Raw genomic sequence first — 15,261 nt, forward strand, 5'->3', positions numbered from 1 at the left:
TGTGAATTAAGACTTTTATTGTGAAGGCTAACTTTCCTTACTTCTGCTCTCAGCTGTAACAGATGCAGTACGTCCTCCAGGCTTTGTATGAACTTCCCCCACAGGCACATTTAAACATCAAATCTGTGATTAAAAAAATATTTTATTTCCAAGTCAGTGAGCAGCGAGGAAGTTACACAGAAGCATTCACACTCAATCTTTCTACACTTACACCATGAGCACAAACAGCTGGATTACAGTCGATCCATCAGCAGACCAGCCGATGAGGAATATGTGAATAAATACCTGCTGTCAGACGTGTCAATATAAATGATCACACATTCCTCTGTGCCACCTGCAGAAGCTCAGAGTTCCCGAGACAGTCTCTATTTTGTAAATAATAAAACCTGAACCAGCACCGCACTGAGTGGCAGCGTACATGTGAATATATATCTGAAAACACTGACTCAGCCCTTTGTGCACCGACGTCTTCATGAATATGTGGTGCAGAGATTAGACGAGTCACCGTCTGCTCAGTGTTTATGTTCGAAAATCACAAATTCAGGGCCGCTGCACCCGCAGAGCGAGTCTGTCATGTGTGCAGGTGTAGTAGGTGCATCGCCCGGGGTGTTTTCTCACAGCTGTGTCGTGTAGTTGGCAGGAAACAGCCCACTCTTCCCTCGCAGCCTCCCTTTCCACCATGACTCATCAGAGCAGTCCAACACTTCGATGACATCCCCAGCGCTGAAGCCGAGTTCGTCGTCTTCCTCTGCGGTGAAGTTGTACAGCGCCTTCACCTGCATCGAGGACGCCCTCTGTGGGACGACACAAGGAAACATCAAATATCAGTGAATGAAAATGTCGATTTTAAACTGTCTCAGCAGAGGAGAGAGGCCGGCAGGCCGACCTGAGGCAGAGGCATCGTTTCAGATGGCCGACGTGGAGCAAAGGCAGAGCTGACGGGGCTGCTTCTCCCTGTGTGACCGATGGTGTGAGCTCGCTCCTCCAGACCAACTCTCTTCGCCTGGAAAACAAGGAGAAACACTTCAAACACTATTATTATAAACTAAAACAAATACAGCCATAGAGTATCATATGAGTTATAAAGGTGGAGAGCTGTGATTCCCCACCAGAGCCACCGGAGGTGGGTTACTGTTGCATTTACTTGGCAAAATTGTATTTAGTATTTGAACGTATATTAAAAAAAGTATGTATTGAGTCTCTTATAACACCTGAACACAAACTAGTGAGCAAAGAGTAAAACAACCTAAACAGTTGGTTTAAACAAGTGGTTGAAAAAGTGAACGGAGTCATCAGAACAGTTGAAGTAATGTTGGAAAACTCATTGTTCGAGCTGAAATTAGATAAATAATCAACAAACTAAAATAAATGGTTGATCTAAACTTCAACAGATCAACTGTATATTATCGTTATTGTTTAAATCAGTTCAGGTGGTGTAAATGTGGCGGTGTTGGAGCTCCTCTGACGGGCTGAGTGGCTCCAGTCAGGCTGATACATGCTGTGGTAGAAAGTGTACCAGCTGGTTGTGAGGCTGGTCTGAAGCTCTGCGCGGTGTGGCAACAATGGCTGCAGCTGTGTTACGCTGTTCGGGCAAACTTCCCCTCTTCATCTGTGAGAAGGAAACACGCAGAGAGCAGATAACAACACCGTGACATCAACATACAAAATACATACATGCATCAGGAACAACAGTAGAGCAGTAACAGTTTTTATCTGATGGTACAAAGACAGGTACGCTCTGTGAACAGGACAGGTTGTTACAGGTTGTTTAACCGGCAGCACTTACACAAGTTAACTTTAACTTCTCATGTCACTTCCCTCATGACACTAATACATAACTTATAATAACATTTTTAACCTTTTGTATTGATGATTATGTCGAGTTTGAGCAGTGAAACGTCGTATAAACAGTCAAATGTGTAAATATAACAGTTCATTTTCTGATATTTAAATCTGCACAGGGAGTTTCACCCGCAGCTCGGTTCTGTCTTTAGCCGGACATTTGCGATGTTTCTCATCTTCCTACTCATCAGCACGTCTTCTGCCTTCTGTGGTTTCACTTCCTTTTCTAGCGTCTCTCTTTTTAATATCTGATTTGATTTGACTTTAAGATGTAAATATATTCTTCTGAGACGTGCACCGTTTCACATAAATAACAAAACACGACGTGTCAAATCAAATATGACATCAGACATGGAGAACAAGCGGCATGCAGCCATTCTGCCTGTTTCTTCTAACAAATGTCAAATATAATGAATTATTTGTTCAGATTTAGAAGATGTGGCTCGAATTATTTCATGTATCTAAGTCTGTATTTAAGACATCAAATCATTTTACCTCCACTCACTGTTTCCCGTCACATTTTAGCTCCTAACTGATCGTGGATTTATGTGCATGACCTGCATGAACGTGACGAGACTATGGATCTCATAGCTTCAAGTGTTTTCATTCATTCAATTCATTCAATTCTTGTCGTATTGTTGGTATTAAATGTTTCTAAATTAATTAATTTAATTAAAAAAATACATTACAGAGAATCCTCAGGGTTCAACTCAAGCAAGCTCACGTACCGTGAGATATCTCCTGACTACCAGCACAAACTGTAGCTTTAAACGTATCATTTTATTTCATCTGTATTTGTAAAAAGACTTGTTGATCGTTAAGTTTTCGTTCTATTAGACTCTCGTTAGCGGACGCCACGACGTCATCGACACATCTCTGATGTAGAAGTAAAACTTAGAGTCAGTTTCACAGAATAACCAGATACATTTTTAGCTGCCAGTCGGTCGGTTGGTCACAGCTTTCGTCAAGTTTTCTGTGTGAACGTGGTCGCAGCAGTAACTTTACTGTGGCGTGGCCTTTTAGGTTGAGCACGTTAACTGGAGTGTTTGAAGGGAAATCAGCGGTGTGTCTTACCGACTGGGCCGAGTTGGGGCTCTTACTGTCCAGGCTGCTGTCGTTCAGGTAGATCTCCCTGGTTTTAGAGATGGAGGTGTTCTTGTAGAACTCCACCAGCTTGTTTAGGGAGGTGAACTTCTCCGACCACAGGAAGTACTGGCCTTTGTTGTCTTTCATCACTTTGAAGTGCTGAACGTCGCTCTCGTGTCTGAGGAAAGTGAGGAAAGTGTTCAATTAGCTGCACCTGAACAAAGATGACCCACCTCTATACACACACACACACACACACACACACACACACACACACGCTCCTGCTCCATCAGTCCAGGTTCAGCTGTTTCCTCGGCTGGATTGTCCTCTGCTGGTCAACGTATAAAACTACAACTTCAGGAAGAAGTCCTGCCCTGGTGGCCATCATTGACGTCCTCAGAGCAAAGTTAAAGAAAGCTTGGCCTCCTGTGCGCACACACACACACACACACACACACACACACACACACACACACACACACACACACACACACTGATGTAAACTAACTGAACCTGAGCTGGAGGACTGCCACACTCTGTCGTGTTTACTTCACCACAGCTGTGTCCTGCCTGTAAATACGCCGTCTTGCAAAGTTTGCAGCACATTAGAGGAGAAGAGGGCGAGGCAATGAGTCAGAGTTTACAGCTTTTATATCTGTTGATGTGCGCAGAGGGGAAACATCAGTTTAACAGATTCCATTCACACCTCTACGTGTAAAAAAAACAAAGATTGGTGATGATCTAATGGTAGAAACTGCGATGGACACTGTCAGGAGCTTCAGGCTAACCCTGGAGATGAAGCTAACAGATCACCATGACAACCTTTATGGGATTTCTTTATGTGTGACCCTGTGCCTGAGAACTTCAATTAAATCAAATCCTAGATCAAAACTTTTATGTGCGTCTACAAAAACATGAATTTGACTAATTAAACACGGGTGAGACAGGAAACAACACAAAACACCCGAGGAAAGACTCTTTCAGCGTAAATCAGGAAATACTAAACCAAACTAAGACTCCAAAGATGACTCTGCGTCGATCTTCATGTTTAAACAGCTTCTACACTGACACAAAGCTGCATCTCAGGCTTTTCTCCAGATATGATGCAGTGGACCAGGTGTCATTAAGGTATATTAATGAATATGTGCAGATCGGGTCTTGGTGGCAGCAGGTTTAGCAGGGCGTTCCAGACACAGATTTAATCCCTCCAGCAGGTTCTGGGTCTCCTCCCAGTTGGATGTGGTCAAAACACCTCCAAAGGGAGGTGCCAAGGAGGCCTGAACCACCCTAGCTGGCTCCTCTACTCCGAGCTCCCTCCAGATGTCCGAGCTCCTCACCCTTTCTCTACCAGCCACCCGACAGAGGAAGCTTATTTCAAGAGCTTTGACTTTAGGCTCAGCTCCTTCTGAACCACAACGGTCTGATACAACGTCCACAGTACCATGGATGTCACACCGACCACAGAGCACAATCAACTTAAATGAACAGACAAAGACTATTTTGACTCACTTGACGGAGATGGAGAAGTCTCCCGGGGAGCTCTGACACCCTCGGATCACAAAGTCTCCGACATCTTTGTGCCTCAGGAGTTCCTCTGCAGCGTTACGACTGGCGTTCTCCTGAAACCACCTGAAAACACACACACACACACACACACAGGATATAACGCTGCTGCTTGCCTAATGTAAACCACACACACACACACACACAGGCATCTACAGCCTGTCTCACATAACCACACGTCTCACCTCATGTCTCCTAAACAAGTACAGAAATGATTAAATGTTCGTGACCATTTTTGGACAACAAGTTCCTGCTCTCTGGAGTTTAGTGTCAAAAAGTCAGCTGTTGTACATTAAGATGGATGCCCAAATAAGGTTAAAAAATAACTTCCTTCCTGTTATTCCTCTCTCTCACCTTGGGGTCTGCATCTCGATGTAGTTTTGTGGTACGAATCCTTCCTGTCCGTTCATCTCGGCTTTATACCACTCATCCTGCGGGCTTAAGATCTGACCGGACAGTGAAGAAACAAGATGTCACATAAAAGTAATAAAATATTTTGAATCCATGCCGAGAAATTCATCCAATCCGCACAGACTGACCTTCAGTATGTCGCCCTTTCTGAAGCTGAGCTCGTCGTCTGCTGTCGCGTTAAAGTCATACTTTCCTCTGGCTTCCATTTGGACTGCGTGAAGTGTCCGAAAGGTTTAAGAAACGAAGAAGAAAAGGTGTGAAGGCACGATGAGAGAGTCCACGACGGGTGTTCCTGTGCAGGGAGACAGAAAAATAAGTCAGGTTAAATGAAGTCTGCAGCTCAAGTTCATGTCTGACAAAAATCAGATCTGTGAGAGCAGAGGAACTTCCTCCTCTGAGATGTCAATACGCCGATGACTTATGACTGTTTTTAGATGCTGTAAGATTAAGATCATCTGTAGCAAGTCACAGGATTATTGCGAAAGATGTTCAAAGTTTCGTTTTTAGACAGAAATGATCATTTGGTTTGTAACCTTTGGATAAAAAGTGATATTTTTCATCTTCTAGTCTTAAAATAATAAAAAATAAAAAAAAAAAACATCAAAATTATGAAAATTAAAAGAATGAAATCGTCCAAAACTTTATCTACAGCATCGTTCATACAGATTACTGCCACTGACAAACTACTGAAGGACTAGTGCAACATTTTGAGAGTCAGATGAGATGATCAGTACGACTCTCATGTCTGTAGGATAAATATGATGCTGCAACCAGCAGCTAGCAAATGTATCTTAGCACAAAGACTGGAAATAAAAGCGATAATCTCAAATCAACACCCTGAATGTAGAAAAGTAACCAAGACTATTAATATTTCATGTTAACTGGACCATGTGGTCCTAAGGTGGAGCTGAATGAAGACCTCAAACCTGTCATCCAACTGTCAATCAAAGCGTCCACGCTCTTAATCCTGCATAACTTCAATCCTTAATATAATGTGAACAGGTGAGTTGTATATAAATTCACCCTCAGTACAGTTGTCATGAACGTTGTTGGAATGTTAAGTGTGTTGTTTGCACTGTCTCCAGGGTTGATAAAAATACACACAGGACTTTATGTTCAGGCACTTTTCATTTTATGAAATCAGGCTCCTGGTTTTTAGAGGATATGTTGACTGCATACGAACATTCAACACAAACAGCAGCTCTGTGAGAGATTCTGTTTAACACCTAACTGTTTAATACCTCAACATTATTACAGATTATGTGGTCATACGTCACGCAGCTCTCAGGCTGCAGTTTCTCAACATGAATGATGAACACTGAAATGACGTGGAGATTTAAAGGAACTGGAAATATTCGTTTGTAATCTATTTTTAAGCTTCTTCCTCATTTGCTTCGGTTTACCCACAGACGCACAAACAGGTCCCGAACACGGAGCGCAACGCAGCACGACTGAAAATGTAATTAATTAAAAGAGTCAAACTTCTGAAGCTTCAGACGGGATTTGAGTCCCATGACGGCTGTCACTGGATCTTTGGGTGTTACTTTTGGTTATTTTCCCACAGACATGTTGAAAACCTTCCCTCTGTTTGTGGTTACAGGGCGAAGGATGTGGTGAGTTATCGTGAAAAAACGTCGCTTCGCTCATGCAGCTGCAACCTTACAACTTCCTTCTTTGAACTCAAGTACGTCAGGAGGAGATACAGTACTGTAAAACACCCATTACCTTCTCCAAGGGGCAAACAAACATCCACCTTTAATCGACACACAGCTCGTAAAACAAATGTTATGTTTTATCTTTTTGAGGGTAGAAGACCTGAAAGACTCACAAATCAGGATTTAGAGAACGTGTCCTGATATGTCTTCCCGTCTTTTTCATATTTTGTATGTAATTTACACATGTTTAAGAGTCTACATGTCAAATTCCACATGAGCACATCAACATTTACGTGTCTAATTCTTTTTTTTTTCTTTTTAAAGATTTTTCTTTGGCCTTTTTGAGTTTTATTTGCCAGAGACAGCTTGAAGAGTGACAGGAATTGTGGGAGACGGGGAATGACATGCGGGAAAGAGTCACAAGTTGGATTCGAACCCTGGGCCGCCGCGACAAGGACCGAGCCTTTGTGCACGGGGCAGATGCTCTACCGACTGAGCAATGTGTCTAATTTCTACACGGAAATGATTTTGATGAGTGAAAGCAGTTAGAGCTCTTCACAGTTGGTTGATGCTGTGTGGTTTTTATTTTCACTAATCTGGAGATGTTGAAGCATGTTATCTTATCGTGACTGACTGTTATAATAAAAACACCAGCACGACTAACTTTAAGTCAAGTTTATCCTTGTGAATACAAACTAAAGTGTTTTAAGTTCCAGAGGCAAGAAGTCAGATTGATGCAATCATTTAATAAAAATAGTTGGAGTGAACTTTTATTAGAATGTCTGAATCAGGAAACAGCTAAAGACTGCAGTTCCTTAAATGTCCACTTGAGTCAGTCTCCATAAGTCCCCATGTCCAAATGTCCAACTTCACAGCAGAAATAAACATGTTTACAGCCTGGTACAAAAAACAGTTTTGGTCTCTGTAGCTAATTTCCCCGTTCATGACAACTGTACTGAGGGTGAATTTATATACAACTCACCTGTTCACATTATATTAAGGCTTAAAGTTATGCAGGATTAAGAGCGTGGACGCTTTGATTGACAGGTGGGTGTGGTTACAGGTGACTTGTTTGAGCAGTCAAGCGTCATTCAGTCCGCCAAGTGTCCAGATTCTCTGATTTCAACATCTCAAATGTGAATATTTGCTGTTTTTTTAGTCCTCTGTGACTAAATATCTTTGAGTTGTGGACAGAAAAGCTTTGGGAAACAGAGATCAACAATTTCTAACATTTTAGGGGCAACACAACTAAAAGATGAAAATGGTCAGCAGATTATTCATCAGTGAAAATAACTGGTTGGTTACAGCCATTAAACAATTCAAATGAACAAATTAGGATAATGAGGAATCCATCTGACAGGGCTGTGGGGTACATCACACTAATTAAGGTTTAAACGACGTAATCAGAGCAGACTAAGAAGCTTATTATCAAAAAACATTTACTGCAAAGTTCCTGCACTACCGAAGGTCTAACAGACAGGTACGTTTGAACATCAACTCTGACTGACTGAACCAACATTTAAATTTGAACCTGATGGTGTCAGGACAGAAACATCATCATGTCACTCTGCACACATTTCATCGAGATCTTTACAAGAAAAGTTTGAGGGGATTTTACAGTTTACAGATGAATGTAGTTTCATTACAGCTGTTCCTGCATGATTTCAGGTTTATCAGTTAACGATGTTACAGATACACGCAACGCAACAAGAGTCCACCACATTAACGCTTGTTGTTGCGAAATGAGAGTGTGAACCTTCCTATATTGTATATATTGTTTATTTAAATGTACATTAATGACATAACACACGTCCAGACCCTCGGTGGTTTGGACAGCTAACCACCATCATAAAGCTCGTTCTCTCCTGAAATCACATGAAGGTTTTCTTTGCCGACACATACCAACCATTTCTAAATCAAATCAAGGACGTAAATGTCAAAAATAAAAATGTTGGTTTGGTCTTTCCTCGCAGCTCTTGTTGGCACCGTGACAGCGTTGGATCAACCACAAGAGTGCTGACAGCGAGCTGGTCAGCACTTCAGCGGTACGACACATGACAAGTGGTTTTCCTGTAGCCCATTTAGAGGCCTGAGGCTCTTCTATTTATTTACTTCACAGGCGAGTAGGACATGCCACACACTGTCAATACAATGCAGACTAACAGTTCTTGGCATTTTTGCTTAAAAAGGATGATTTAAAGGATTAAATGATTATAAAAATAATAGTTTTTTTGTTCAGGGCTGAACAAAACTACTGTTGTCATTGCTGATTAATCTGCCACTCGACTGAATTCATGGCTCTGAGAGTTTGTTAAGTCCATGTTGACGTCTTCAAACATGCAGCATCGTGATAAACCAACTCCAATTAATAGTTTCAGTTATGACATGAAGTGTTGCCTGCAGTGCTGCGTTAAGTTTCACAGTCTGAACTATGGGCGGTTTCTTCTTCTTCATTTTGCACCTGCATCACAAACTGCACGCTCTGGCGACCATGAAGAAGGCAACAGGGGGCGAAGCTGTTTATTTGACTCTCTCTCTTCTTCCTCATACTTCTCTATCTTTGACAAACTCGTTAGCAGACAATGTAATCAGATTATTTACTTACTTAAAAGTAATAAAACTGCAACAAATAAAGTACTGACTGTATCACTTTAACACTGATGCATTCATGTTTCTTTCTGTTGTAGCTGCTCGAGCTAGTTTGATCCACTTTAAACAGGTAGATAGTGTAGGCCTCAGGTTCCCAAACTATGGGTCGAGCCCCTCCAAAGGGGACCAAGATAAATCTGAGGGGACGTGAGATGATGGCTGATTTGGACATCTTTGAAACCACAAGAGTCTTTCAGAGAGGAAATCTATTTTGTTGTGAACTGCAACAACTCACAGACGCCTGCAACATGTCGAGAGGCCAGATATCGAATATTTTGATTATTGATTCATCTGCAGGTTAAGTTTTTAATTAGTCCGATAAATCATTCAGTTTATTAAAAGTTAAATAACAGAATGGGTCTTAACAGTGTTTATTTTGTCTGACCGACACTCCAAAAGCTGAAGATGTCACCGGCGTTCCTACGTCATCTTTAACATCGATGTCAAGGACTTTTCAAAGGCTTTTCCAGGACAGATTCCCTCAGTTTCGAAGATATTTCAAGGACAGACGTCTTTGAATTCAAAGACTTTTCAATGACCCAACGGGACACAGATTGAGACACGGACCAAGGCTAATTACTACGACAGTACTAAGCCTATTTACGATGGATTAGTAAATAAAATAACTACATTTCTTGCACAAAATATATTCATTCAAGCACTTTCAATGACCTATGTCTATTTTCAAAACTCTCAAGGATTCTTTACCTTCAAGTTCATAAACTCTCAAGGATTTCAAGGCACCGTGCCACTAAAACTCACACCTGAGGGACATTTTTAACTTATTTATTTATCCTGACATCAAGACAACAGGCCGATGAATCAAATTAATTAATGAATTGTGATTCACGGCTCGTTGTTGCACCACAGTGTGCAGCAGCAGGGTGTGGACCACGCCTGCACAGGACACTGACCTCTGACCTGACCTCTCTGCTGACAGACATGCAGCGATCTCAGCTGATTCACACACTGATTAACGACTAATGAAGTTATTAATGATTTTTTTTTTATCAGTTATGACCTCTGTGAAGCCCATCCCATCTCTCTCTCTCACACACACACTAAAAAGCTCATAAAATCACTTCCCCAAAGTGAGGGGAGTGAAAACATGCAAATGAGGAACAGGCACGAGTCAAATCAAACAGTCAGACCCAGAAAACAAACACAGAAATATAAAATAAATGAAGATATAACTGCATGTATAACTCTGTGATAGAGATATGAGTGCAGCCTGTTAATCTAACAGGTGATAACTGGATTATTTTTTTTTTAAATAAGGAAATGATCATATTTAATGAGGTGTTGTTGGCTGTAGCAGGTGCAGAAGAGATTTCCAGATGAGCTTCATTTATTTAAAATAAAAGTGTTTCAGAGGTTACAGTGCAGATTTGCTGCAGATGAACGAAAGAGAAGTGGGAGATAAAGAGAAGGAGAAAGAGGAAGAGAGCGGAGCCGTTACTAAAATGAATCATTTTCACAAGGAAGTGATATAAAGTTAGTCTTTGTGTCTCTTACCTCCTCTGTCCCCTGTCCCCTGTCCCCTGTCCTCTTTATTCTAAGGCTGGCCTCTTCTCCTCTCACCGCGTGAACACAGCAGCATATTTGTAGACCCCCTCCAAAATAAATGTTTGCATAAACACATAAACGTCCTCGTGTTTTTTTTTTTTTGTTAGTTTCTTCTCTCTGGGTGCAGCTCTTCTCTTGAACTCGAGTACAGACGTGTGAGCTGTCGGTGTCTCTGCTCGGTGTCGTCGCTCCGCGGCTCGGATGCTTCTGAGACCCGCCCGCCTCTGTGCCAGCCGCCGACTGCCGAAACACCACTTCCGCCCGCGATTTTCAAAATAAAACGTGTCGCAGCGGTTCAGCATACGATTGTTATTGAACTTTGAATATTTAAAGTTAGTTTGACATTATTTCAGAAACACACACTTTAGATAAGATTAATACCACCAGCAGAGTCTGGCTTAGCTTTACTAATGAACACATTATATTTAGCTCTACTTTATATTTATATCTACATCATATTTAGCGTACAAAAGCCAAAAGTATGAAAACTTTTTGCTGTATTTTGACACTAAGGTGCTAAACTATTTCTTAGCTTTAACCGGTAACTTCCTGCTGGTTGCCTGGCAACTGCTTCCAGGCGGGAAACAGCCTGACACAAAATGTCTGCCCATAGACCGGAAACAGATTATTTTATTGTCCTTTCATATTCCTTCTTCTCTGTAAAGTAGTTTAACATGTTTTTTTTGTTGAGGAATACACTTATTTTATTTATTTATTTCTTCCTGAGAGTCAGATAAGATTAATACCTCTCAGTCTGTCCGTTTAAATATGACACAAGGTTAGCTTAGCTTAGCATAATAACCAGGGGAATACATAATCCAGCTACTATCTCCACCAGTTAACACACTACATTTAGCTGTTTTAACAGTATAAAAACAAAAGTATGAACACAATCTGCTGCTTTTTTTTGGTAATAATGTGTCAAATTTTTACTTGGTTTGAACCAGTAACCTTCCCAGTATCTTCACTGGTTGCCTGGCAACTGCTTCCAGGCGGGAAACAGTCCAACACCAAATGGTGCATTGTTGTTTTTGGATTGAATAAACCGGATATAAAGTGTTAAGTAAGTGTTAATTAGTGAGTTTTTAGAACTGGTGGTAGGAGACTTTTTGTGTCCGGCAGTGTCCAACTTTTGGAAATTGGGGCAGGGAAAGATCATTTCTAGCTATAGGTAATTAAACTTTTTGGTTTGAAAAACCCAATCAATCACGTCCCGTCTAGAAGTCATCTTTATTATGCTTCTACACTTACTCTTTATACTAAGAGTTTCTCATGTCTGTCCATTTAAATATGAAGATAACAGCAGCAAGCACCAGCAATAATAAAGGGAATAGTAGAATAACTCTTTGTGTCTACATTATAATGTTAAGTCTTTATTTTATATATTTCTATTACACAGGCCACATTTAATTTCTCTGTACAGACAGAGCACAAAGGTTTCGGTCCATGTTGGAGTTTCCTCAGTGCAAACTAAAGCATGCATGATGAGTCATTCTATATATGTGTTACTCTCCAAGTCAATGATCTAGGACAGCGGTTCGCAAAGTGGTCCAAGGGTCAAAAAAGGGGTTTCAGAGGGTCTCCATCAAGGGATAAATCATCCAAACCCACTAGTACTCTATAAAAAGACAATGAGATCACAGAAAACTGGTCATATCAAATTCTTCCATATTTCTTTTTATCTAGACACTTTCCGGTATTGTTCTGTCTCTTTCTGGTTAATTTGACGCATGCTGCTTCCCCTTCCTTTCCTCGTATTTCACCACTACCCTTCCTCATCTGTGAACCATTTATCAGTGGAAGGCCACAAATACAACTCAGCACTTCTGTAGCAGAATTTTAGTTTCACATCATGTACACAAGAAAACACACACCCTAAAAAAGCCCCTGAAATATTCAACATCTTAACCAGATACACGCCAAATACATAAACTTACATGTGACTGTTCAGCCTCATGATCTGATCTCATCTTTCCTGTTCTCTTGTAAGAGGTGCTCACTTACTAATTTCAGCATTAGTCTTTAAAGGTTTTCTCTGTTCTGTACAGTTTGAAACTTGCTTAAGATTGATAATATATTGAAACAACAGTAAACCCATTTAATACTGGAAAGAACAAACTGAGGTTTTGTCTGTTTATTCATCAGAGAAGGAGGTTTATTAAGATTGTGGAGAGAAAATATGAATGTTTGTCTCATTCTTGCTGATTGTAGAGGACCAGCATCAGGGAACATCTGTATGTAGACGAAATAAATCCATGGTTGCTCTATTGTTGTGAAGATTGCATTACTTTTATGATAATCTCAAGATTCATTTGAAAAGTCTCGACTGTTTTACATGGACAGAAATCACTTGCTGCCTGCATCGTTGGGAAGGAGCTGGTGATGGTCTCAGAGCACATCTGTGAACATCCAGGGATTGGATATACGATGGTGGGAGCGTACAAATACCCGAGTGTTCACCTCAATAACACACTGGACAACAAAGACGTCCTGAAGGGTCAAAGACTGAAAATGTGCCCTTTGAAATGTGCCGTCTGCTGCTGGAGAGGGAAACAGCCTCCTGGACTCCATAGAGAAAGTTGGGCAAAGGAGGATGTTAGTTAAGTAATCTTATTTCCACAAATCACAATAAGCTGATGCAAACTGAGCAAAGTGAGTTACTGAGGCCCTTTGGGGCCCCAGGTTCACTTATATTTACAAATTGTTGTGGTCATTTCAAATGTTTAAGTAATGTTGGTAATATGTACCAGAAAAATAGATAGATAGAATCTCAAATGTTGGGGGGCTTCTTCATTTTAACCTTATCTTAAAGCTCTGATCTGTAAATTATACTATATATAACTCGCAGCAGCAATATATAAGTTTAATTTTATCAATTACTTATTAAGTCTTGTTTGTAAAGAAGAGCTTGATGCTGTAAACATATGTCTGTGTGTGATTATGTATTCATTTCTAGCAGATATTATTTATATTGGGGTTTTTTTCCACATCTTTCACACAGTTAAGTGGCAGCGTTGACATTTTGGCGCCAGTCAACTTTATCTCTATGCAGCATTATCGTACGTGACATGAAGAAATCAGATTTCCTTGAGGGCTTGATTGCTTCATGGAAGCCACTGTCACTAAATATTGCTTCACTCCGCTATAATAAGCCTGTCAACATGTGAGGGTGACGAGTGAATCAGAAAGAAAAGAAGACGTTTGATGACAAAATATCTTTTGTTAGTGCTGTAAACAAACACGTTTAGAGCATCAATTAGTGTCAAATAAAACTCAAAACTGTTGCAGATGAATTAAGGGTTTCTTGGCATGATTTCCAGAGATGAATCGGTGAATTTGAAGAGTTAAAATCAGGATTTAAGTGTGTTATTTTCATCTAATACTAAACCTGTATGTTTGAGTCTAAAATACACGCTGTCCCTCTCTGCCATGTACATTTTCTCTTCAGTTATCAGAATCCATTCATTCATATAAAGTCTGCCACCAAACCGAACATCCCCACAACATTCCAAGAACATATCTGATACGTTCAGTGCAGCTCACTGACTCTGGGCGGATGCTGCAGAGCTCTGAGCTCGGTGTCAGAGGCAGAGCGCAGAAACAGGTCGTTTGCAGAAAAGACGAGTCTCTGACCTGAATCTCCAAACTGCTCGCTGTGCAGCAGCTGCAGGTGGAGTCACTCACATCCGCCTCTCACCGTGTTACTCAATACCACAAAGAAATAAAAAAACACAAGCATGTGTGTGTGTGTGTGTGTGAAAGAGAGTGTATAATTGTAAAGAAGCACAGCAGGTGTTAGCTGTGGCCAACACTTAATGTGTAATAATTTAAAAACTAGACCAACTCAAAAACTATGAACACCAACAAAACACAACAAGTTACAAAACAAACAAAACAAACAAACATGGTCAGTGAAATGATTATTAATAAATTATTATTATACTGTAATTTTAGTTTGCAGTGGTCAGATGGAAGAAGGTTCCAAGAAGAACATTTACTCAGGTTTGTTTTATTTGATATATTTTAGAGTTTTTAACCTTTATTAGACAGACAGGACACATGGTGGGGGGAGGGGCGAGTACACGTTCACTTGAATCAAGTTTTTACTCGAGTATTTTCATTTTATGCTACTTTATTACTTCTGCTCCACATCGTTTATTTGATAACTTGAGTTACTTTGCATAAATCAAACATTAAAACATGTTGAATCATAATGGATGAAGCTACTTTTACATGGTGTTTAGGCTCTGTTTAAGTTCTGCTTAGGTTCTGTTTAAGTTCTGTTAAGGTTTTCTTTAGGTTCTGTTCAAGTTCTGTTTAGGTTCTGTTTGGGTTCTGTTTAAGTTCTGTTTAGGCTCTGTTTAAGTTCTGTTAAGGTTTTATTTAGGTTCTGCTTAAGTTCTGTTTGAGTTCTGTTTAGGTTCTGTTTAGGTTCTGTTTAAGTTCTGTTAAGGTTTTATTTAGGTTCTGTTCAAGTTCTGCTTAGGTT

The 15,261-nt window shown here is 40.5% G+C and overlaps 1 protein-coding gene across 1 annotated transcript; it reads right to left on the reverse strand.

Annotated features, from left to right (window-relative positions):
• Window positions 1–122: 122 nt before the first annotated feature.
• On the reverse strand, window positions 123–11,115 carry grap2a (GRB2 related adaptor protein 2a). Its single transcript, XM_019258231.2, has 8 exons — window positions 10,722–11,115; window positions 5,031–5,194; window positions 4,846–4,937; window positions 4,438–4,557; window positions 2,917–3,106; window positions 1,517–1,609; window positions 887–1,003; window positions 123–794 (listed from the first exon to the last, which is right to left on the reverse strand). The coding sequence occupies exons 2-8, from the start codon at window positions 5,106–5,108 to the stop codon at window positions 615–617; spliced, it is 870 nt and encodes a 289-aa protein (XP_019113776.2). The 5' UTR covers window positions 5,109–5,194; window positions 10,722–11,115; the 3' UTR covers window positions 123–614.
• Window positions 11,116–15,261: the final 4,146 nt, after the last annotated feature.

This window comes from Larimichthys crocea, chromosome XII (genome assembly GCF_000972845.2).
Source record: "Larimichthys crocea isolate SSNF chromosome XII, L_crocea_2.0, whole genome shotgun sequence".
In the NCBI taxonomy this organism is placed as follows: Eukaryota; Metazoa; Chordata; class Actinopteri; family Sciaenidae; genus Larimichthys; species Larimichthys crocea.